Genomic DNA, 25762 nt, shown 5'->3' with positions numbered 1-25762 from the left:
TAAAAATTTTATTAAATTTTACATTTCTTTATCATCTACTATAACATAAATGATGCTACTGATACCAGTACCTTTTACCACTAGAATGTATTATAATTCTCTAAACCATGGAATTGTCTATTTTTTTTCTATGTGTAGTAAAATCAGTCATTTAAAAAGTAATGTGAATCAATATTTAAATTTTGTAAATAAAATTGGTCCTACCAAAATATCTCCATGTCATTATTAAACATTAAAAATCTCAAAACAATGTCAAATGTTATTGACTATATATAAAATTATAATCACAGATTTAGAATAAATTTTCAGTATTTACATTATTTTCTGTTTTAAAGTTTTCATATAATCATGTTCCTTAATTTTTATTTATTTAAACTACAGAAGTATAAAATGTATTTTTAAAACATAATTAACATCTATTTCAAGTGAAGTAGAAAGGTTAATGAAACCATGACTTCATTCATTATTATGAATAAGAAAAAATTATTTCATAAAAATAAAGTGTTAAATTAATAAACCAAACATACAGTCTAATATAAACTTTGTGATAATATTTTGGGATATATTTTCCTTTATTCTAATTTGTATATAATCAATGATACATTCCTTAAAACAATATCTCTTTAACAGAATTCTTTTGGAGTTTTTTTCCAATTAATTTAAAATTCTTACATTTATCATTTATCTATCAAGATTAGAGAAGATGACAGAACATAAATTTAAACTATTGCTTTGGGGAAAAAAGCTTACTCTAAAATATGCCTTAATGATTCACTGTGATTTCAATTAATGAAGGACAGTTTAACTCACTGTACTAAATGATACAAGTTCTGATGAAACTTGAAATGTTTAATATTCTCATGAACCCCCATCCTCCTCCTCCTCTTCCTGCAATGAGCAAGTATTATAACAACGTTTCAGAACAAAAGAATATAATGCTCCCAAATATGAGAGCTCACATAACTACATTAACCTTGACCTCCTCTGATTTCCCTCAAAAAAAAAAAAAAAAAAAGGATCCAAGATGATGAATGAACATATCACATTCTGAGGAAAGGTGAACAATGAATAGCTTTATTTTTGATCACTGACTAGCTGAAAAATTCCTCATTTTGGTATATTTTATGTGTCTTACATCTTTATGAAATCCTAATGGTTGACTACCTCATTTGTGGGGAGAAATATCCAGTTGTAAGGGATCCAAAGAGGCAAATAATCAACTAGAATGTGTTTTCACAAACACACTATTCAAATGTCATATGACTTGGTCATAAATTGCTGAGATAACTCCTGTTCTTGGGACAAGCTACAAAATAAAAGATCAACGTAATTTTGGGTTTCATATTATCCTTTCATTTGTATCAGTGAATTAAAACAGATGAGAAGCTGTTATTACCTTAGTCAGGATGTTACTACTTTTGAATAAGCTTGTATCTCCAACAAAAGTCAAGTTACTTGTGTTTATTTTTTTTAAGTTATAAAATTAATAAACTACATATGAGACTTTTAAAAGTCCAACTAATTTTGTCATGATTTTTGCTATTATAATAGTGTATTAAACAAATCTATAATATAAACTTTACATTTCTACATGTCTAGAGTCACGAAGTTGAATTCAGGTACAATGAAAAACTATTTCTATAATTCTTTTTAGTAAGTGAAATGAACACTGAAAAAAGCTACCTTCTTAGAATCTCCTTGGGAGATTTTAGTACATCTTTTATGATTTTGAAATCACTTATGCAGTAAAAATTTAAAGTTTATGATTATATACAGGAAACATGCTTGCTGTGTTAAAAATAAATTTAATTTTGAACCAGGCTCTGATATTTAAGGTGGAAATATTATTACTACTAAGTTATTCTGCTTACAATGGGTTTCATTATGTATTAGGCTTGGGAAGTAGGAACTGTTGAAATACATTTTCTGAAATTTTAAAATATGAATCAAATTTTTTCCACCAAAAATAATTAGATGTTTTGTTGTTGTTTTTTAATGCAAACCAGAATGTTCTAGCACATTTACTCTGTCTATTAATAGAGTTGACTGCTGAACTTGGATTTGGGAAATCTGTGTTAAAATCCTGCAGAGCATAAATCACATAACTTCTATGAACTTCAGATTCTTCATTTATAAAATGGGGTATTGTAATGGTGCTCATATTGGTTATTGTGGGGAGAATACTTTTACTCTTGCAGCATGTGAACATGAGTTATTATAGATTACATCATCATCACTGAAGTAAATACTACAAATTTGACATTCATGCTTTTCTTCCCCTCTAAGGCACTATAGAATTTTCCATATGCCTTCTAGGTAACTATTAATGCATCAGTGGATCTAGGAATTTATTTTCTTCCAAGTTTGGATTGTTGATATTTTCATCAAATCTTCAAAACTGCCAAGAGAAATTTGATTTTATAAGAGCAGTTACACTATCATAACAAATTCTCCAAACTGAATTAGTTTAAGAATTTAAAGAACTTGTTCTGCGATAGGTCCAGAGAATGATTTTAAAGATTAAAAACTTCCTTGGTATAAGGAAAGGTGTGCTTTAAAATACACAGAGGCGTGTGTGTGCATGCACGCATAATTACAAATATACATTTGTATGGACTCTCTAGGTGAGGGATACAAAACCTTGATACTACATCTCTCAAATGTTTGTTGCTCCTTTTATTTATCTTTTAAAAATAATTTTAATAAATAGCAACATGTTTGCAACATTTTCTAAGGTTTGCAAAGTGTTTTTCAATAGAAATATTGGGAGATAGGTACTGAAAATATTAGTTTCCTCCTTTTGTAATTGTGAAGATGGAGGGGTTTGAAATGAATCTGAGGCAGGATTTAACTATGAGTCTCATGAATTGGAATCTTAGTATCTTTTTCACTGTGCTAAAATTCTGTAAATTAACAAATCTCTAAATTAATAATAATACCAAATTTATACAAAAACACCAATTAAGAATTGGCTCAAAAGTTCAATTTACTTTGATAAGCATTTATTAAATACCCTTTGTGCTGAGAAGCTAAGAATATGAAGAGTAAAATGAAAATATTCCAGCTCTCATAGAGCTTTAGTCAATTGGATACAAATAAATAAACAAAAAAGCCTAGAATCTTAAATGAAACCATGTTTTTTGAATGATTCTACTCTTTGAAGTACATAGAAAATTTTAGCAAAATCCTAAAGGAAATAAATGATTTATTATTCCAGGTAACCTTCCAATCTCTTTTGTATTTGTGTACACAGAATTTTTTAACAAGGTTAAACTAGAAACAAGGTTAACTAGAAAGGATTATAGAAATAATTTTTCATTATACCTGAATTCAATCTTATGGCTATAGACATGCAGAAGTGCAAAATATGTGTATTCACACACATATAACATACATGTAAATATACATGTAACGCACATGTAGACATTTCATATATCAAAGAGGCATCATAAAACATGCAATTTTAATTCGGATAATTTCTGAGGAAAAAACAATATCTATCACTTTTCTTGTAGCCCTAATTTTCATTTTTGTTTCAACTCCTAATGTAGATAGATGTATACTCTAAAAGGGACAAACATAAAATCTTATATTTGATTCAAATTTCCTCCAAATTCCTCACCAGCATTTGCCAAAGTGGTGCTGATCATTTGATCCCTCCTTGTCAGATCAGCAGACTCACTCCCACTCCCAAAAGAAATAGTATATAAATTCCTTCTCTCCAAACTTGACATAGATGCAGCACAAAAAAATAGCAATATGGAGAAAACGCAAGGCAATGTGGAAAAGTGAGAGTGGTGATTCTGTTCCCTTCATTTGTAGAGTATCTAGTACTTTAGAAGTTTATGAAAATATTTTCTTCCAGAGGAAATCTTCTAGTACCCTATTTTGAGAAGGCAAGCATTTGATTTAAAAAAAGAAAAAAAGAAGAAAAAAAAAAAAGAAAGTTCTGTATTTAAACACAGGAAATGCTGTTGGCAGGTATTCATACTGTCATTTGATATGAAATTGAAATTAGCTTTGGAATTAAGGACTGGATTCTTATGCATATTAGACTGTTTTCTATAAAGAGCTTTGTTTTTCATGAAGAGGGGTTAAATGAAAAATAAGCCCTTTGCTATAGTTCATTTTATCATATTCTCTTTTTTAAAAATATCTCCCACAAAATTAATTTTCTTATTCAGAGTTATCATAAAGTTTTAAACAGCATGTGAAATTCAATTTAATTCAAACATTGAATAAATGTTTGTTGAACTGAAGTGAATAATCATAAATCAATACAACTATTAAAATTAACGAGCAAAAGAATAAGTATAGCAATGCATAAATATGTATCATGTGCTTTGTAGTTTACTTTCTGCCCAATTCTAGAGCTGGAAATAGCATAAAAATAATTTACTCTATTTTCAGGCAAATAAAATGTTCAACAATGGCACCAAAGAAAACAAAGTTAGGAAGAAAACTTGGCCAGACCAAATATAATATATATAATAGGTCCAAGTTAGAAATCACACAATTTTTAGGGCAATGAAGAATAGAATGTTTCTGAAATATGAGAAAATATCATGTGATTGGAAATATTCAAGGTGGTTATTACTATCTCAAAAAATGCCAATCAAGAAGATACCTATAACTACCAGTCCATAATGCCTACATTCTCATCATTGCAGAGCTTCATGAGAATTATTTACACATGTATGTTGGATTGTGATGAAAAGTACACATTCTTTCATAAAAGATATTTTACAGTAGATAACATTTTTACAGTCACAGAAATTGATTGCAAGTTATAAAAAATAAAATGTCATTGTGTTTGTTAATTATAAAAAAAACCTTTTGATTTAAGAGCCAAATTCAACTTCTAAAGTTTCCTTTACAATAAGACATTCCTACTATATGTTAAGATCATTAAACATTCCTTAATTGATGCAACATCAGAGATAACTTTCTTTAACCAGCCCTTAATTATGAATGGCAAACAAAGCATAAAGCACATGCTTGTCAAAAATGTTTCCCAATATCATGGAAGATGATTAAGTGGAATAGTGAGTCAGTGGGGGAGATCTTTTAGATGCTCCAGTTCATGTTGACTGCAGCAATAAAAGAAATATCACAAAACCTCCTAAATGATATCCATAATTACAGAAAAGAATTTGGCTTAACAATTCCTATATAAAAAATAAAAAGAGAGAATCTGGGGGGGTCACATAATCAATAAGAACAGAGCAAAAGGAAAAACTTTGAAATTTAAACACAGAAAGGAAGGAAAAGATTAAAAAGTAAACATGAATGAACAACAATAAAGAACTAAACCCCCCCAAAAAAAAAAAAAAAATTTGCACCATTTTTGGGAAATCCCAGAGAGGAATTTGAAGGAAATCTGATTCCAGGATGAGTCTATATGTTTGTTACTTTTAGACTATATTTGTATCTCTATAAATCAGGATTGAAACTAAAGTGAAAATTTATACAATACAATAAAAAAGACAGGCTTTCTTTGTCCTCAGAAATAAGCAAATTAAAAATGCAAAAAATGGGATAAAACTAATTTTAAAAAAGAGCCATTCCCCAATTGGCAAATGGCCAAAGAATATTAAAAATAGTTATTAAGAGAAAGAAATCCAAACTACCTATGGTCATGTTTTAAATCACTAATATTAGAGAAATACAAATTAAAGCAGCCCTGAGTATAGCACCTCTCACTCAGTGGATTGGTAAAGATGACAAAAAATAAAAATGATAAATGCTGGAGAGACTATGGGAAAACTGGTATACTAATGCACTGTTGGTGGAGCTGTGACTACTTTATCCATTTTGGAAAGCAATTTGGAAATATAGGAAAGCTATTAAACTTCAATACCACTAAGTCTAAGCCTCAAAGAGATCAAAGAAAGAGGAAAAGGAACTAAATGCACAAAAATATTGGTAGCAGCTCTTTTTTCTTCTTTTTTCTTAGTGTCAAAAAAGAGGAAACTGAGGGAATGTCCATCAATTGGGCAATGGCTAAAAAAGTTATGGCATATAATTATGATGGAGTACTTTTATGCTGTAAGAGGTGATGACAAAGATGGATTAACAAGATTTATGTGAACTGATACAAAGTGAAGTGAAAAGAACCAGAACAATTTATACAATAACAGTAATATTGTAAAAATGACCAACTTTAAGACTTAAAAACTCTGATCAACACAATGATCATATACATTTTCAAAGAACCAAGATGAAATATGCTATCCACCTCTAGATAGATAACTGACACTACAAACTGAAATATATGTTATTTCTTATCTGGACATGTAAATGTGAGAATCCGTTTTGCATTACTATAGATCAATGGTCCTCAAACTTTTAAAATAGGGGGCCAGTTCACTGTCCCTCAGATTGTTGGAGGGCCGGACTATAGTGAAAACAAAAACTCGCATTCTGTCTCTGCCCTTCAGCCCATTTGCCATAACCCGGCGGGCCGCATAAACATCCTCAGTGGATCTGGCCCGCAGGCCGTAGTTTGAGAATCCCTGCTATAGATGTATAATGCATTTTGTTTTTCTTTCTTTATCAATGTATAGAGGAGGAGAAGGGAAGAGAAAAATAATTTTAAACAAAACAAAATTGATGAGCACAAGAGTACCTGACTTTCCTATGATTACTAAAAAGATGGAAATATTATTTTAATAAACCTTATTAACCAAAATGTTGAATAATTAGAAACTGGGTTATACAAAGAAATGAAAAAAGTAATTTATTGATATAGTAAGGCTCTGAGGTGATGACTTTTGATATTATTTCTAGAAATGTCTTATTATTTATTCTATTTGTTAATAAATTTCTATTAAAAGTAACCTAACAAATATTCATTGAATCAAGTGCTTATGGCAATGCTAGGTGCTATGGAGAATATAAAATGAATAATAGCAAAAATTATATTTATTTTATATATTTGTTGTGCCTGTATAATTTGGTTGACTCGTTTTAGTATCTCCCAAAAAAGTACCCCAAATTACAGGATGTTTGCACCTACAGCTAAAAACAGAATCTGAAAGATGAACTACACAATTCCCTTTACGATTTGCTTCCAGCCTTCCTTTGGTGATACAAATAGCACAAGACTTTAAATCAAAGACTAATCTGTTTTATGATAGAACCATAGGATTCAAAAGGCTCTTTAGAGGTCATGTATTCTATCATTTATCTTCAGGCAGAACAATACTTAAAATACCCTATAGAGACTGTAATCCTTCTGAGTTCCAACTCCACAGCTTCCCTCAGAAGCTAACTTTAATAGCATAACATTCTCTTTCCTTCCTAACCCAAATCTCTTTATCAAAAGCTTAGATATATTTTTTGTCTTGTCAACAATAAAAGAAAAATAGCTACTTATTCTCCTAAAGAAATTAGCCTGACTACAGTATGCAGCTCTACAAAACTAGCTTATACATTTCATGGATGACTCGAAAGATCATCCTGGTTTGTTCCTGACACTCAGAAGACTTTCACATCCTTTTCTTACTTCCTTCAATTAGTACATGCAAAGGGAATTCTGAATAATTTTGATTATACCTAAACAAAAAACATAATTAGCAGGATAACAGTAATAAAAAGAAATCACTCTAAATGAACTGTAAAACTAAATACACTCTACTTATGGTCATAAGAACAGTCAACTGTTCTTTACAAGCTGACTTGTAACTTGTACAAGCCTTTCTAATTATATATATGGTTGTGGTGTGTGTGTGTCTATACACACACACATATATATAATATATTATAAGAATATAAATAATATATATAATAATGATGCATACTGTCCTTTGGAGGCACACAATATTTTATACTGAATTAAGACAATGACATAGTGGATAAGAGAATTAGAAGTCAAGAAAACCAAGGATCAGATCTTGCCCCTAATGTAATATCTATAAATCCATGAGCAAACTGATCAATATTTTGGTGATTCAGGACATTCTAAAAGACCATCAGTTGGAGAGTTGCTAATATGAATCAATAAAGGACAATTCCACACTGTATTACATTTAAGTATCCTATACCAATGAAGTCACAGACCCTCCCTTCCCCTCTACACTTACATAATATAAAAACCTTGAATTTATAATCAAATGCATAATATTAATACATAATGAGCAGATACAACTTTTACACCATGTAATACAGATCCCTAAAATTTCCATATGGATGTATGTGTATTTGTTCCTACTTCAATTTAAATCTTTTATTTGGGAAATATAGTTATGTCTCCATTAATCTGAAGGTCAGATTCTGGCAAATTCAACCCTACAAAACATAGTGCCAAATTGGAAACAAATGGAGAAGGTCTTATGATTGTTACAAAGTCCCCAAACTAGTCATATAATTAATTCCTTAAGTTCTCCTTTTTGTATTTTTTACTTAATACATAATTTTATTAAGCTTAATTATATAGTTTTCCCAATTATAGCAGAAAACAGAATAACAAACTAGAAAGTGTCAAGAGATTATTATTAGAGAAATCCCAATAAAAGCATTTTTGTCTTTTCATCCCTAACACACAGAAGGTGCTTAATAAATGCTTATTGATTAACTGACTCTTTGACAAAGTAACCTGGAGCAACAAGATAAACAACCTGAAAAGTAGACATAATCTCATAACCAGAAAGCAAATATCTATAATGATAATCCTGAACCATCAAGAATATTTATTTAGAAAGGGAACATGAGACAGTGGACCTTTGAGTTAGAAGACCTGAAATTAGACTGTCACTCAATACAGACTAACTGTTTGAGCATGGGAAAGTCAGTTGACCCATACAACTCTCTAAGACTATAAACTGTAGAACAGGTGCCAATCTACTTTTGTAGAGAGAGTAATTTCATCTGATGTTCCGACATTAGTGAAATTACAAATCTAAACCAAAAAGTAAAACAAAGCAAAATTCAAGAATGAATTTAATCCAAACAATGAAAGTGAAAAGCTCAGTGCATTGTTTCAATTGTTGAGAAAACAAACTTAGAAATACATAAATTCCTGTGTCAGTAGATAAATGAGAAGCTATTATAAAATTACGTGGGGATTATCTACTTTTTTCTGATTACAAAAATATAGAAGAATGTAATATGGAATTTCAGTCTCATGTCTATTTTAACAAAACATTGCATTAAAAAAATTAGATAAATATTTTGGGTCTGCTTATCAAGTGGGTTAGAAGGAGCAAAATCTTTGCCTGTCTTCATAAAAATTGATTTCTGCTTCCATAATTCTCATGAAGTCAATCTCCCAAAGAAATACATGAGTGGATTTTCATGAACAAATGGGTAAATGGCATTTTTAAAAACATTAAGTTGTTGGGTAGATTGCATTTCTTTTAAATGAACAATAAGATTACAAATGGCAAACTAACTATGGCAGTGATTTTATCAATATATTGAGAGACAAGAAGTCAATTTCTACTAGATATTCTTTTTTCAACTTTGTATTCCCTCTGAAGTAGACTTTCTTTGCCTTTATATATTTTATCTACAAAGATCAAAGCACAGGGATTAAGAGAACAAAGAAAATCAATGATTCTCTGGTCATCAGAGAATGACTTGATTTTTTTTTTTTTTTTGCACAGTTCTAATAGGAATTTTTTCCTTACAACAAACCAAAAGATGCCTTTTTGCAATTTCTGCTAGTTATGTACATTAGGACTAATAAAAAAAAAAAAGGTTTTTTTTTTCATAATATAGATTAGTACCAGATTGAATCAAAGATATTATTGATCAAACTACATCCCTCAAGTGCCCCAAAAACCTACAGCAAAAGCCAAACGTAGATGATTAATTAGCCTATATGGCATTACTCTTATACTTAGAACTTGTGTGATAAAGGAATTTCATTCTACTTTCTCCAGATAAGCTCAGGATGACTTGTGTGATTTGTAAAGTATTTTGATTGATATCAAAGGTTCTTAACATGTTTTGTATCACGCAGCCCATTAACAGTCTGGTGATGCCTATGGATCTCTTCTCAGGACAGTATTTTTAAATGCTTAAAATTAAATACCTAGAATTACTACAGAAAATGAATTGTACTGAAATGCAGTAATCATTTTTTTAAATAAAACCAAGTTTACAAATCCTAGGCAAAAAATCTCCTACTATATAATTAAAGGAACAAATCTACCATAACACACTTTTAGAAAATAGTTTCCATAATTCTTTTGTATATGAAAATTTAAATTTGGATTCAGATTTGGATTTATGTAATAAAATATACAATTGGGACATTTGGATAGGTCAGAAAAGATAAAATGAGAATCTTATCAAATTTATTAAATTAGTAAATAACATTCCCCACCACTATCTTTCACTCTCTCATTAAAGAACAATGAAAAGATTAGAAATTCATCATACTAAAGCGTAAACGGTATAATTAAAATATTCCCTTTCCTACAAATGTTATTTATTGAAAGATACTTTTTAAAAGGCAGGGGAAGAAGTAGGAATGATTAAAACAAAAACCTGCTTATTTGTTTTACATTTATGAAAAGAGTACAAGTTACATCACATCATTTATGCTCATTATTCACATTAACTTTCAACTAGCATGTAAAATCACAATGTGTTAGGTTTCATGCTTCATCAACATATCCTGAAATATCTTTAAACACACTTAGCAGTCATAAATTCTTTCTATAATTAAAAAGTTGTGAGGAAGAGTCTCAAACTAATATAACTTACTTTGGTTCTCCTATCTTAATGCCAGGATGTTGTGTGTAGGCATGTGAATGGGTACTGGGAGCAGATTTAAATGCCATTGGACAAATAGGACACTTGTAGAAAACTTCACAATGAGAACCTTGAATATGAGATTTCAGGGCTGCCACATCAGAGTATACAACATTGCAATGTACACATCTGTTTGGAAAAAAAAGAAAGAAAGAAAGAAACATTAGTAGAGACAGTTAAATTAATTTCAAATACAAGATGAAGTTATTGTCATTATTTGAAAATTCATGACATATTTTATTTATCTTTTTAGCTTTCTAAAAATTCTCCCTGAGTTCATTTTGTTTTTCCTCTGCAGTAAAAATCTTTTTGAGTATTGAGGAATACCAAAGAAACTAGTAATAATATTCAAATGATTTCTTTCTCACACATCTCCAAACTTTGTAAGGGCGATACAATTAGTTTGACAGAAGCAATTTGTGTACTAAACAGGACTTCTTTTTTTGCTTCCCCCCCCCTAAGGCTGAGGTTAAGTGACTTGCCCAAGGTCACACAGCTAGGAGTCTTAAGTGTCTGAGACCACATTTGAACTCGGGTCCTCCTGAATTCAAGGCTGGTGCTCTATCCACTGCGCCACCTAGCTGCCCCTAAACAGGACTTCTAATAGGAGTTGGAACTGAATCCTGGTTTTGTGAATTCCTAGATGTGCGACTAGAGTGAGTCACCTAGTCATTTTAGGCTTCAGTTTCCTAACCTGTAAAATGAGTGGGTTGGAGTATGTAGTCTCTAAAGAACATTCTTCAAACTCTAAATCCTATGAGTTGTTAAGAGCAACTCCATACTCAAAATAAATACTGTGCTGGAGAGTCATTCTACAGTGGGGGTTGGTTCCATGATCTTGTGTTTCCTTTGTTTCCCTTACAGCCCAAATCACATCTTCAAAAGGGGAAGGGGTAAACCACATTCTGCTACAAGGTGACCTAAGAGACCACACCAGGCAAAATTAACTGACATCCAAAACATGGCTCGTGGGGACTTCTATTTGCTTTTCTGGATATAAGTTGATAGTTAATCTGTCAAATTATTTGTTCCACAGGTACAGAAAGATGTTAAGCAAAGTTAAAGCATTGAATTGCCATCTGGCTTTCATCTACAGAGAAATATTTTTCATTGTATTGGTCTAATTTAATAGCAAGCATTTTAAATGACAACATTAACTGTATCCCTGGGGATAAAAATCAGTACTCTAGGGGGAAAAAATTGCTTCTCCACCTCCATGATATTATATATTTTTTTGTACATTATCTCTTTTATATTTGACCATCTGTCTTTTTTCCTTCAGGATCATTTCTATAGCTGCTAAAATTTATTCAAATTGCAATTAGATCTGCAAATTCCATTTTTAACCTCCACTCCCTCTTGCTTTTATCTTCAAAGTAACACCATTCTTATTATATTCACAGTGGCTTTTATCTGGCTTGAAGTCTTTCTTTTGTAAGCCTTCAAGGTAGCCCACATCAGGCATTTTGTGAAGTTCTTTTCATAATGTTAAGAGATGTCATTAAAGCTTCTTCTACTCATTTTATTATTCTTATACTATAGGAGTTGTATTGCACAAAGACATTATTGGTTAAGCAGAAATCTTGTTAATATCATTACATTCATTATTAATATTAAAATTTTACCCACATGAACTAGTCTTTAGGGTAGAAAAGCAATGCGAGCAAACTAAAATCTTTCTGGATTATAAAGGACTAGTATTAAAGAGAAAATCATTATGGTATAATGGAAAGAGCACTAACTGGAGCAATATGGTAAGGAACCCTGGGATGCTCCAAGTCTCAATTCTACCATCAATTCATCATAATGATATGAGCTATTCACTATCCCATCCTATGTCAAAGTTCCCTCAATTTTTAAGCTGGAGCAGAGAATCTCTTCCAACTCTTAAGATTTTATAATGTTATGAATTCTAAGGTAATTATTTCTAAGATTAAGCCAATCCCACTATTAATCATGAGTTTTAAGTAATACAATGATTTGCATCATAGTATAATGAAATACTTTGTTGGGGGGCCAAGTTCTTTTTCCTGAAGTCATGCTTACTGTACACAAATTCTCAAAAGAAAAATGTCAGGAATCACTAGAAAAGGGATCTTGGTCAAAGTCATATTCATTCTGGGGGCTCACTCAATGCATAAAACAAATACTTTTTTCCCCCACAGTATTTCTCTCTTTAAGAAAAAACACAAAAGTGTAAGAAAGAATGTTTTTCACATTTTTGCTTTGAGTTTTCCTGAATCTTGAAATAAGTGTATTTACATGATCAGTCTTGTGGAAAATCTCTATTACTATCCAATTAATACATTAAACTATGGGAAAGGTAGTGATTTAAAACAAGGAAGTAGATGACAAAGGGAAAACTTGCAAAGTTGAGAGGCAATGTAACCTAGTGCTGGACCTGGAATCATGGGACCCAGGTTCAAATCTCTTTGCAGATGTCTACTAACCTACATGAAATATTTACTCAGAACATTAGTTTCTTCACTTGTAAAATGGAGGTAATAATGCTTCTACATTCTATTACATGCAATTATAATAAGTAAAGCACTTTTAAAACCTTACATAGAGATGTATATGTGACTATTCTTTAGACATGCTTGGTAGCCGTGCCAGGAGACAATATACAAATAATATACTTGCAGAATGATGACCAATGAAGAGGTAAATGGAAGTAGTGTGAAGTCAGGTAAAATACAAAAATAAAGGGAGCTCTAATGAGACAGAATAATTTTCTACTCAAATGTAAAGAAAAGATACTCCCATCTATAAATAAAAAAGCAATCTTTAGAAAACAAAGGGGAGTCCAATGTTGGACAAACAGGAATCTATAGGGGAAGAACAATTCTCTGACATGAGGTTGGGGGAAGGATTAGTCCTTAACAAAAGAAAATCTGGAAATAAATAATCTTTAATACCAAAATCATTATTTCTTTGGAATATTTTAGGGGCCTTAGAATCTAAATTACATGAAGCACATGGATAAGCAAACCCTAACAGTAGTGACACAAGAAAGCAAAGTCATAAATAAGGACTTAGGGAAAGGTGCTGTATTGTTATTGAGATGACCATGTTAAAATTTGCAAATATATATGAAAGAAAAGGAAACTTTGGGTTTCTGAGGCTACAAAGACAAGGGGATAATCTGAATTAAGAGAGGAAAACAGGACACAGATCTCAGTCAGAGGAAGATCCAGTTGCTCACCAAATTTTCTTCTATCTATGAATCACTTCATGAATCTCAAGGTGCATTATGTTAGGTTTCATGAGGGCAAAAAGAGGGCATATGTTTAAAGAGCACAAAGGAACAGTCATTCCACTGAATAAAATTTCTGTGTAAAGAAAAAGCCACTAGAAGCACATCCAGTGTAACAAGTAGGTGGGAACTGCAAGCTGACCTAGCTGATCAAAGCAAGTGATGCAGAGGATCTCTTAATATTAGCAGATACACTATGGAATGAGAGAACTGGGAGGAAACAGTCTTTATCATGGTCAAAGACTAGTTACCATTAACCACCATCATACAAGCAATATTAAAAATTGCACTGCTTGGGTTGGGAGTTGAAGATGTGATCATAGGGAAAAGTATATTTATGCCTTAGTAACAGAAAAGTATTTCAAGAAATATTTATGCAAGAAATTTAGATATGGTAGAATAAAAATTGAAAATCCTATGATTAAAGAGGAGTATTTTTTTTTCTTTTATAAAAAAGCACAATGTATGAACAGTGAAGTGCTAGAGCTGGTTCAGATGGGCTTCTACAAGGATCAATTATTAAGTTTTCAATGTGAGCATTTACAACTTGGAAATCAGAAAACACTACAAATAAGGGTTTTCTTTCTTTTTTATGTTTGATTGTTTAGGCTTAAGAGAATGATGAAGAAATGTTAATAATGCAGATTAAATCTCAAAATTTATCATGCATACTTGATCTACAAACTATATTGTAGAAAAGACATGAATTTCCTTATAGGTCCATAGCCTTCAGAACATGACAAAAATTGGCAATTTAAAAAGACTTTTACTAAAAATTATAAGGCAAAATAATGGTCTTTTTTCAAGTAACTTGTAAATAGTAAATAGAGTTACATTTTTGTGAAAGAGACAAGGACAGGATTTATAAACTAATTCTTTCTTTCTACTAATAGGGAGAATTTTGAGAATTAGACAAAGAATTAGGAATAATTAAAAATATTTAATTCTACTTTTCCTTCTGAATTCATTTCAACATTTTCTACTTCCAGCATGCTTTAGACATAGTGATATTTGAGTTCATATTTAAAGAATATATACCAACAGCAAAATTTAGTATCTGTTAAAATCTACGGGAAAATGTTTAAAGCTGATTTCTATTAAGAAATATTAAATATCATAGTAGCCATTAACAATATATTACAACTATCAATGGGAGTGGTGTTCTATTTTTATATGAATCTTTTGCTAATACATTTAACATAATAATTAAGCTACCTTAAATTTAAATCTTTATAACAACCCAATGATACTCATAACAATTATTTCATTTGTATTCTAGTAATACTGTGGTGGAATTAAGGTATTACCACCCTATCTATGGCATCATGCACAATTTAATTATATGACTTGTCCAAGTTGATGGCAAAGCCAGAACTAAAAAACCCAGATCTCCCGATTTCTCGTCCAGGGCTCTTTCCACAAGATAATGAAATAAAATAACACATCAGGCTTTTGTAGAAGGTAAGGTTGTAGCAAAATAAGAACTACAACATAAATGTGGAGCAGACCTCATAGTTTCATATATGGAAAGGCAAAAGGCTACAATAGAGTCAGAGTTCAACCAAAGGCAAAACTGAGCTCCCACAAAATTATCTCATCATTGATACAACTTAATTTTACTGCATTTAAGTAACAAAGCTTATAATAAAACCATCTTTGAGTATAATACTTTAAATATCAGAATACCACACATACACAATAGTTATTTTATATTTGTTATAAAATACAGTAATACCTCTATTAACAAGAAGGATGTATTCTATAATATGCTTAGTTCTCAGAAGAGTCATAGCCAGAGGCAGATTCTAAATAGCATATGCCAAAAAATAAAGGTATTCATTTGTTAATATCAAATGGTAATTAAATGCATCAGAAGACAAACTGCATATCTGGGCATTGTGGAACACAGAAAGGAGTTAAGGATAAGGGTTTGGAGAGATAAGTTGCACTGTATTCAAAGAAGGATAATAGGACAGGGAGAGATCCAGAGGGAATCTGTCCAGTAGGATGGGCTCTATGGCTCCAATCTTTAAGAAACTGGTGGTGATAGTACAAGCACCACAACTTTTACAATGAAAGAAGATACCATATGATTTAAGTGAAGTAAAAGAGTCTATATAAATGTAGAAAATGAAGAGTAAAGGAAAGACACTTAAGAAACGCTTCACCAACTTAGCAATATTGCCTAGCATCAGCCCTGTTTGCCTTTGGCAGTACTCCATACAGAAGCTGTGTACTGAAGTTTACTTTAGTTTGTTTTTGCACAGCTGTACATAATGCCCCATTTAGCAAGAACACTGCCACTGAGCCCTAAGGTGCACATCAGGGCTGCTCAGTATGTAGGGTTTTTTTTCTCCTTTTATCATTATTATTCTACAGAAAGCTTAAAACCTTGTTTTAAGAAACCTTGTTCCCAGAGGATTCGTTAATTGAGGTATCACTGTATACAAATGAAAACTGTGATAATTCAACTTAATTCAATTCAACCAGTCTTTATAAGCACCTACTATATACAAGGCACTGTGTGCATAGACTACTCAAAATGAGATCTAATAACAAACAAATAAATATTACTTGCACACAAGCAAATGATATACTGACCGAAAACCAACTCTCCGGGTATAGTGCAGACAGTTCTTGGTGACATGGGTCTGGAAGTGGACCGATCTGCAGATTGCCCCACACTCAGGGCACGTATATGGAGATTTGTGCTGATGGATTCTCTGGTGTGATGCAAAACTGCACTGGTTAGGAAGCAGCATCTGGCAGATATTGCATGTCTTCTAAATAAACCAAAGGGGAAAAAAAAAGTTTGGTCCCACTATGTATTTTCTAATCTGCAAAGAACTTATTAAACCTCAAAAAAGAAAATCTATCTCTCATTTTAAATATTATCATTGCTGAGACTAAGCCCAAGGAAAAATTTAAACTAAAGAATTAAAAATTAAACATGCCACTCCCTAACTTATTAAATGTAAAAACATACAATGTATTAAACCCAAAACAAAAGTGGGAGCTAAAGAATACTACTAGATTTACATATATATTTTTAATTTTGTTATTTTGTGGCATTTGCTTAATGCACCTAAATGCATCAGTTTGTACTTAATTTTGTCTTGTAACAAAGAGGAAAAAGCATTTTACCTACAATTAAAAGTTAGAGACTAAGTTTTACTTATGCTTATACAATTATAAATCATGTTTGATTTTTTAATGTAGACTTGTACCTTAGCAGTAATCACAATCCCAACCAACTTTTTTTCTTTAAAATACTAAAAAAAAAACTTTTAGGCTAATCCATTCTCTGATTTCTGTCATTTCAGTAACATTAAATTCAAAATACAGGAATGAAAAAGAACATCCACACTAATTAGCTAATTTTTTTTCTGCACCTTAACTGGTCTTTAATGATAGAGTCCCTTTTCTTTCCCTTTATATGTGATTTAAGATTGCTCATATCAAGGACAGATGTTAAATAATAAAATAAGCTAAAATTCTATGGAAAAGTTTTAAATTACAAGACTGTTCATATATAAAGAAAATATGAGTCTGTACGAGTCTGTCTTTAATTTTAAAGCCTATTTAAAACTAAAGTATATGAATCCAGAACTTAGCTATTCTCCCTCACTAAAAGATAAGAAATATTTTGTATATAGGACGATAGATTTAGAGCTGGAAAGAACCTCAGAGGTCATGTGGTCTCCCCTCACCTGACAGATGAGGAAAGAAAGACTCAGAGAAGTTAATGATTTGCTTTAAGTGACTTGGCCCTAGCTAGCAAACGTGAGAAAAGAAGTGAACATGGGTTTTCCTGATACTAAGTCCAGCACTCTAACCACTATCGAATACTGCCTTTTATATAAGAAGCTAAAGCTTTGTGACTTGGCAAATGAGTTCCCTTTAATCTAGGCCTCATGGATTTTTCTAGTCATTTTATTCTAAGAATGTGGAAGTGAAAAATAACAATATTTTCCATCATTAATCGACTTTTGGCTTTTAATCAAGTCTACTATTCAAAATTTCAATTTAAAATAGTCACAAAATTTTAAAAACTAAAAATAACATGCAAATGAATTTTATATTGATTTCTCTAGGAAAAAGGCCGCACAGTTTGGTGGTTAGAGAGCCACTTTCAAAGCTAAGAAAACTTAAGTTCAAGTTCTAATTGTCTGTGTGAATCTGGGCAAGGCAATTTAATCTCTAAACATTCTAAACTACAATTTGTGTTGGAGACCTGCATTGTTAGAGGGAGCATCCTATATAATAAAATTATAGGTCCAATCCCTTTCCTTTTGGCCTTAATATTTTTTTTTCTTTCTTGGCTTTAAACTTTTTTTAAAAAATACTTGAAATTCATTAAATATTAATTATCATCAAAGAAAGACAGAGATTATGAAGATCTGAGAAATCAATTTAATTCAGTCCTCTCCTTTTAAAGATGAGCAATTTGCTCAAAGTCACACAGTGACAAAAAACTTACTATAATTTAGCATTCCCAAGTTTTATTACTGTATAATGTTTCCTATCACAAAGCAAAAATGTTCCAGATAGTTTTCATAAGATATAAGCCCACCAAAAAGATGACAGTTTTCTATAAAACTAATAAATATACAAACAAATTAATTCATCAGAATCCTGTCTATAATTTCACAATTAAAATAACCTTGTGTTTCTTTGAAATAAAATCTTCTGCCTTCATTGTAGATTATCCAATGACTGGTACTGAAGGACAATTTTAGAAATATACTAAGAGTTTCTTGAATTGTCATGGGTTGAGACTTTCAACATTTTCACATGCCAATTTCTAGAATCAAAGCACGATTTTATTTAAGCTAATAAAGGAGTTATGTTAACGGTATCCCCTCTTGCAAATCTGAGTAACATATAAAATTATAGGCTTGTTGGTCAATAGGAAGGTTTTGTTGTTTTTAATAATGAATGTTATTAGCTAGTGCCAAAATGATTCTTTTGATATCAATTTTTTAAAATGCACTTTTCTTTCTAAAATATTAAGAATCTTTAAACAGAGTACTGTATAAAAATGCAGAAAATGTTTTTACCTTCTGCATGCTCATTTTGTGTTTATCAAGGTCATTCAGATGCCAACAAGAACATATGGCAGAAACAGGTAGGAAAAGTGTTCTAACCACAATCATAGTCTACTTATAAGGTACTGAATAAGGGAGCAAAAGTAACTAGTGAAAAGCTGACTTAAGAAAGAAAGAAAGATTGGCTCATATGCCCTTCACCCCCAGCTCCTTTGAACTCTTATTTTCTCCTTTTTTTTTCTAACAGATTTATATCCCCTTTCTTCCTCAACAGAAATATGACATTAATATCCAAACTCTAAACAAATTGATTTGATTATCCTTACATCTAGGACATCTTGTGACATATTTTAAATATCCTACATATAGACTTATTTATTTACATATTTCTTCTCAATATATAACTTTCCTTTTTTTTCTCACCACTATTCTGAGGAAAATGATTTAGATTTTCTCCTTTACTCCCTACACTACATCTCTGTACCCTCAAAGCTGCCTTTATCACAACAGTTGTCCTAAATCCATAATGGCCTGAATAAGACTAAGGATTACAGAGTTCAGATCTAGATCAAGAATTAACCATGGGACCTATGAACTTACAAATATATATTTTTGATAATTATATTTCAATGCATTTCACTGCCTTTGTAACACTCTATTTCATGAATTAAAGAAAAACAAAAACAAAACAAAAACAAAAACATTATCCTGAGAAGGGGCCATAAGTTTCATGTCAAAGGCATCCATGACAAAAAAAAGTTAAAAGTTGCTGATCTCAAGAGTTAAGGTGAATTGTCACTCTTAAAATCTCTTATTGACATAACATTTTTTAAAAATGGTGGTATATTTTCTTAACAGCATTGAGGGAACCTATTTTACTGACGTGCCTGATAAAATTCTGAATTCATGGCACATGTGTTTTGGTAGGGATTTCCAAAGTTTATATATTTTTCTAAAACTTATAAAATTTTGATTAGCTCTGCTAAGTACCCATGATTCTTCATGAAAAACTCTAGAATAATCATATTTATTTTTTATCATTTTGATTATCTGTGTAAATGACTCATTATCTTTTGGACAAATTGAGTCCTGCAAATCTTAAAACAGTACATAAATGCTAGTTATTATTGCCATTGAGAGTGGCAGCAGCAGCATTCTCATTGCATTTATTCAACCTCGTGGCTGCACGAGGAACTTCTGGTATCTACATCTGCGCAGTTAATCAAGGGGACACGATATACTATGGCTGCTAGGCTTCTTCATCTGAGGTACAGGACAATAATTCTATACCTCTGACCTCCTCTCCACTCCCCACTCCCAATCATGCTTTAGCAACAAAATACTTTCCTGTTATGGTGGAAGAAATATGCAAGTAAATGGGGCACATATTTCTCTCTGTTGAGAATTCCAAAATTGATCTTCCCATAACATATGTTCAAAGTTGACTATGTTAGCATGAATCAGAACTTTAATTAGGGGATGCAAAGGTCACATAGCTTCTGATAGTTTAATATGATGGCTCATATTTTTAGTAAATTGGTTCTGTATCCCAACTAGCCAGGTAATCTAACATGTTATACCTGCTTTTTAACAAATTTATATTCTATTCTTATTTCCTTTATTTCTAATTTCAAAATGAAAACACAAAGCATTTCATTGCATTCTCCTTATGTGTATTAAATGTTTAAATTTTAAATATACATAATTTCAAAGGCAATCATAAGTTTTAAAAGAAAATTCTATGGCTAAGAGAAATGCTTTTAGATTTTGATATTTTGTCACAGGCTCAATTAAGAGCAAAAGCCTAAGCAGAACTCGGTAAAATGATCTTACCACATTTATTGAGCTTCAGAACCAATGCCACAATTTATCTTTTGCCATCTATGCATTAATATGTAGCAATATAAAAGTGGAGAAGCTGGAGTATTCTTTGATAACATAAGAAAATGGCAAAAATAAAACTTCTTATTCCAATAATAGAAACATATGGATTTTTTTCATATTCCTTCCAAAGCATCTTTCTTTGCCGCACTACAAAAGAAAATCTAAATGTTATGCCATAGAAACAGCCATAGAGCAACCATATGAATTATCTCTGAAATGATTAAATAAAATAATTTACAGTACTAACAATCCCACACTTACAAATTCCCACTTCCACTCTTAGTGTGGGCCATAATTTGGCTACCCATAAAAGAGTGAAACTCTGAAGAAGTGAAACTCTACTAGCTTTGGGGGGGAAAATAGAAAAAAAATTGTTATTGAAAATTCAATGTCTAGTTTGTGATTATTTTTCACAAAGATTAAAGATAGACAGTGTCTTTTTTTATCTCCAAACTACCCTAACTTCACCCTTTCAGTTTGATGACAACTATGTACTGTCATTATGGGACTACAAAGGAGTAAAAGTTAGGGAGCAGAAAAGATGGAGACAGAAAATGAAATGACATTTCTTTGGTCTATTGTGTTTCTAATTCACAAGACACAAAGCCCAAGTGATAATTGCATATTAAGTCCACCATATACAACTCTAGGGGAACTATATTTTTAACTTCTTCCATACTTTGGAAAGTATACAGTATTTCTTAGAAATGTTCCTTATCTCCAGAATTCCTTGCCTAGTCAAGAGATTGCTTGTGTTTTAAGCAGCAAAGCAAAAATTAAGACTTACCTTTTGTAGTTAACCTACCCTGATAAAATAAAAATAGAAAGTTTCTGTCATTAGCTTTCCTATTCTACATATTATCCATTTCAGTCATGTTACAATTATTCTCATAAACATTTTTAGTAAAGAATATTTCACTTAAAGCCCCTCATCCTGAGGCTTTAAGAAGAAAAGATAAAATTTATTTATTTGATGAAAGAAACATCAAATAAAGGAGAGATATGAAAAACTGCTTTAGGATGAAAAGGTTCAAGACATCTACTTTGATAAAAAGTATATATATTTCACATCAATTCTCAAGAAAGCAGCCATCATCAGAAAGTGTTGAAATTTCCTTCAGTTCTAAGTGCTAGAACTTTCCCAAATTTACCATTTTTTAAAATAATAGTTAAGAGTAAGAACTTGGAGCTTTCCAAAAAGGTTGGTTACTTAAAAAAAAAAAAAAAAAGAAAGAAAGAAAGAAAGAAAGAAAGAAAGAAAGAAAGAAAGAAAGAAAGAAAGAAAGAAAGAAAGAAAGAAAGAAAGAAAGAAAGAAAGAAAAGAAAAGAAAAGAAAGATAAAACCTGAAAAAACCCAGCCTTGAATTCAGGAGGACCCAAGTTCAAATCTGGTCTCAGACATTTAACACTTCTTAGCTGGGCAAGTCACTTAACCCCAGCCTCAGGGGGGGAAAAAAAAAGACAAAAAGGTTGGTTACTGTTAAAAATTAAGTCACCCTCACTAGATGTTTTGATCTCAATGTGTCTGCTTAGTTTTGCTTCCTCCTGTTTCCTCTAAGAATTAATCTTACTAGGGGGTCTGATTAAAAAAAAAAAAAAAAAAAAAAAAAAAAACTGAACAAGATAACCCATGGCTGTTTATGAATCTGGTTAGTAGTCACACTCTCTTAGAGTTTCAGAGCACAAAAAATGCAGGACCTATTTTTTTCTTGTCTATGCATATCAGCCTGCACTTTGGTCAGCAAATTCCCTCTAAATGTTCAACTCAGAAGCCACTGAATATCAAACCTAAAAAAGATTCAAAGCCCTCATAATCTAGTACAGCCTTCTCATTTACAGATGAAGAAACTAAACTCCAAAATGAGGGATTTGTCTTGCCAAAAGTCACAGCCCTGGTACAACTCAGCTTCCCTCCTACACTCTTCCTACCTATACTATGTATAGGTATAACCATATATATATATATATATATGTATATATATATAAAACCCTAAATTCATGCTTCTTTAAACGTCAGAGCCATAGAATTTTAGACTTAGAAGAGACCAGGAATTCTCTGTGCAAATATACCTTAATCAATGCATTGAATGGAAAATCTTTTACTTATGCTCAATTTAGTTGCAAGTCTAAAGAAACTTTCTTAAATATCAGCTAATTTCCACTGATTATCAGCAACTTTGAAAGCTGTAACTTTGTTGGCCTTTTTTACTCTAAAATTTATTTTTCTATTTTATTTAAGTGCAAGCTGCTATTCTCATTATGAGCTTTTAATCAAAAGAATTTTTAAAACAAAAAGCAATCAGCCTGAAATTATCATTCACTATTATAATTTATCACATGTATTGGAGTAAATATTTTAATATGTCAGATAATGTTAATAAGTACAGTAGCCATCAATGTAGTAAATTGGAGATTTAGGTCAGAAATCACAAATATAGACAATCTATTAATTCTCAGGGTGGTGAAGTACCATGGGGTCTAATAAAAAAAGTACTGAATTATAAATGAAGAACAGGTCTTAAACTAATTGATTTTGTGACTTTAAATAAGTCAGAACATCTTTGGATCTCCTTTAAACTTTTTAAATTCCTTAATTTCTGTATTACAATAAAGAATTCATCTTCTGCTATGACTAAATAGATTGATCTTGCTATGGGCCAGGAAAACAGAGTGAGCCTACAAACCTTAAACACAATATTTTGAAGATTCAAACACATAATTAGAAAATGGAATAACAACAGGTCTTAAGAGAATGAATCTGTTTGCATTAATCTATAGTATATCTAACTACACTTTTACTAAAGAGATTAAGTAATGACATGCCAATGCATATGAACATTTATTATTAAAGCTGACCTCAACTCCCTAGAATTGTTTTGCAATTAATAAACCCAACAAAATACATTTATATAAATACTTCTTTTCTATAAAAAGACAGGTGCAAATCTAAAAACTCATTCTACTCATTTATTCTTTAAAAAACACCTCACAATTTTTAAAAGCATAGCAAAAATTAGGAAGAAAACAAATTTTAGGAAGCTGAGCTCTCCCATAAGAAATTGAAGAACTTTCCAATGAAGTCACAGCAACTTAAGTACACCTTTCTCTGTAGTAAGAGAACAACTGGATTTCAGCCCAGGTAAGGCGAACATTATTCATAATTAATGTGCATAATTTAGTTGAGTACCTGTTGGCTGATTCTATATGAGAAAGTGTTTCCAAACCACCCATGATGTCTGGCTCAAAAACATTTGGGTTTGTTTTGTTTTGTTTTGCCATCTGTGTCAAAGATGAAGGAGCTTGAGAACCAACTCACAGAAAGCCAATCATGAATCTTCTAACTAAGACTTCTCCCCCTCCACTCTGGCAAAACTGCTTTGAAAAAACATGAACAAAAGGTTGCATCCACATGCCTTAGTTTATCTGCTGCCAAGATGCTAGAGTTATTACTGGATAGGCCAATCTACTGAGTGCTTAACATTGGTTTCAATGCCAACATTTCAGCCTTAAGTCCAACTTTTATTATCCATAAAGTCATGATAATTTGAAATGTTCTGTTTCATTTTTTTAGTCCTTTTTCAAAACCAATCCAATCTTTTATCTTTCCCTCTGAGTTCCTATAGTATCCCATGGCTCTCTAATTATTGCACTTAATGCCTTATTTCTCCAAGCTGACCGCAAGTTCCATGAGGGCTAGAAATATCTCTACTTGTTATTGCTAAAGTCTATGGTGTCTAGGACTGCAGCTCTCACATAATAAATGCTCAAAAAATATTTGTTATTTGGCAATGAATATTATATGTGTCTAAATGAGAATTTATACATAAAACACAGAAATATATATAAAATCTTATTCCAATGACTTATATTTATCCTGGGTTCTCATATCCTATGATAGTGAAAAACAGTTTCCTATAACATTGGCTTTGAATATCAGCTCAGCAACAGTAGACTGTACTTTGTTCTCTGAGCACTAGCCTAGCTATCCCATAATTATTGTTATTACTTTTTTTGGCCACAGCAACTTATGAAGATGATCTACTAAATAAAGCATGAAGAACTGAGGCAATCTATGGTAACAAATTTCACCAATGAATATATTCAACTTTCAAAGTACTGGAATATGTGCCTGTGTGTTATGTATATACATATGTATATACACATTGTGTAGATATGTATGCTTTATGAAAGGAGAGCCATGATAGAGACTTCTTTATGAGAATTAACTATCTTACACTCAAGAAGACAATTATTCAATATCAACTTCTACTATAGACTGGCTGTACAATCTTAGGCAAGTCAGCCAACTTATTGTTCCAAGCAACTTTTTAAGACTATAAACAGTGCAAAACAGTTATTCATCTGCACTGGTAGAGGGAATTTTCTCGATAGGAACTCACTGAAGCAATGAAATCACAGGATTGGACATTCTCTTCAAAAACAATAACAAAAATACTTTCATACCATAAAATCAACCTCATCAAACATTTTCAGGTGATAATCCTTTGATTAAGTCAGAAACCTCACACAAAAGATTAACCTCAGCACAGTCAGTACATAAAACACATTTGTTAGCTGTTCCATAATGTGTATATTAACATTTTCATTTACCAACTACACTAAAAAATATTAATAATGCAACAAATTCTAAGACCTGGAAACTACTTTAGTAACGATATTTTGAAAAATTTCTAGAAAAGATTCCATATTTTGGGTCACATTTCCCTTACTATAAAAATAAAACTGGAAATTTTTTGTACAACTAGAAAGTTATCTGATTAGATAGTCCGTTTGAAGTTTAAATATGCCTAAT

General features: G+C 31.4%; 1 protein-coding gene across 8 annotated transcripts in view; it reads right to left on the bottom strand.

Moving 5' to 3' along the window:
* Nucleotides 1-25762, bottom strand: part of ZNF532 (zinc finger protein 532) — a 115284-nt gene that overhangs the window by 29263 nt on the left and 60259 nt on the right. For all 8 annotated transcript variants that reach the window (XM_074279457.1, XM_074279455.1, XM_074279456.1 and 5 more), the window contains 2 exons: nucleotides 16619-16800; nucleotides 10714-10890 (listed from right to left, as the gene is read on the bottom strand). In XM_074279457.1, coding sequence (XP_074135558.1) covers nucleotides 10714-10890; nucleotides 16619-16800 — 359 coding nt within the window. The remainder of the gene's footprint in view (nucleotides 1-10713; nucleotides 10891-16618; nucleotides 16801-25762) is intronic.

This window comes from Sminthopsis crassicaudata, chromosome 1 (genome assembly GCF_048593235.1).
Source record: "Sminthopsis crassicaudata isolate SCR6 chromosome 1, ASM4859323v1, whole genome shotgun sequence".
Classification (NCBI taxonomy): Eukaryota; Metazoa; Chordata; class Mammalia; order Dasyuromorphia; family Dasyuridae; genus Sminthopsis; species Sminthopsis crassicaudata.
Note: the sequence above shows the minus strand (reverse complement) of the source record. Positions and strands in the feature narration are given on the sequence as shown.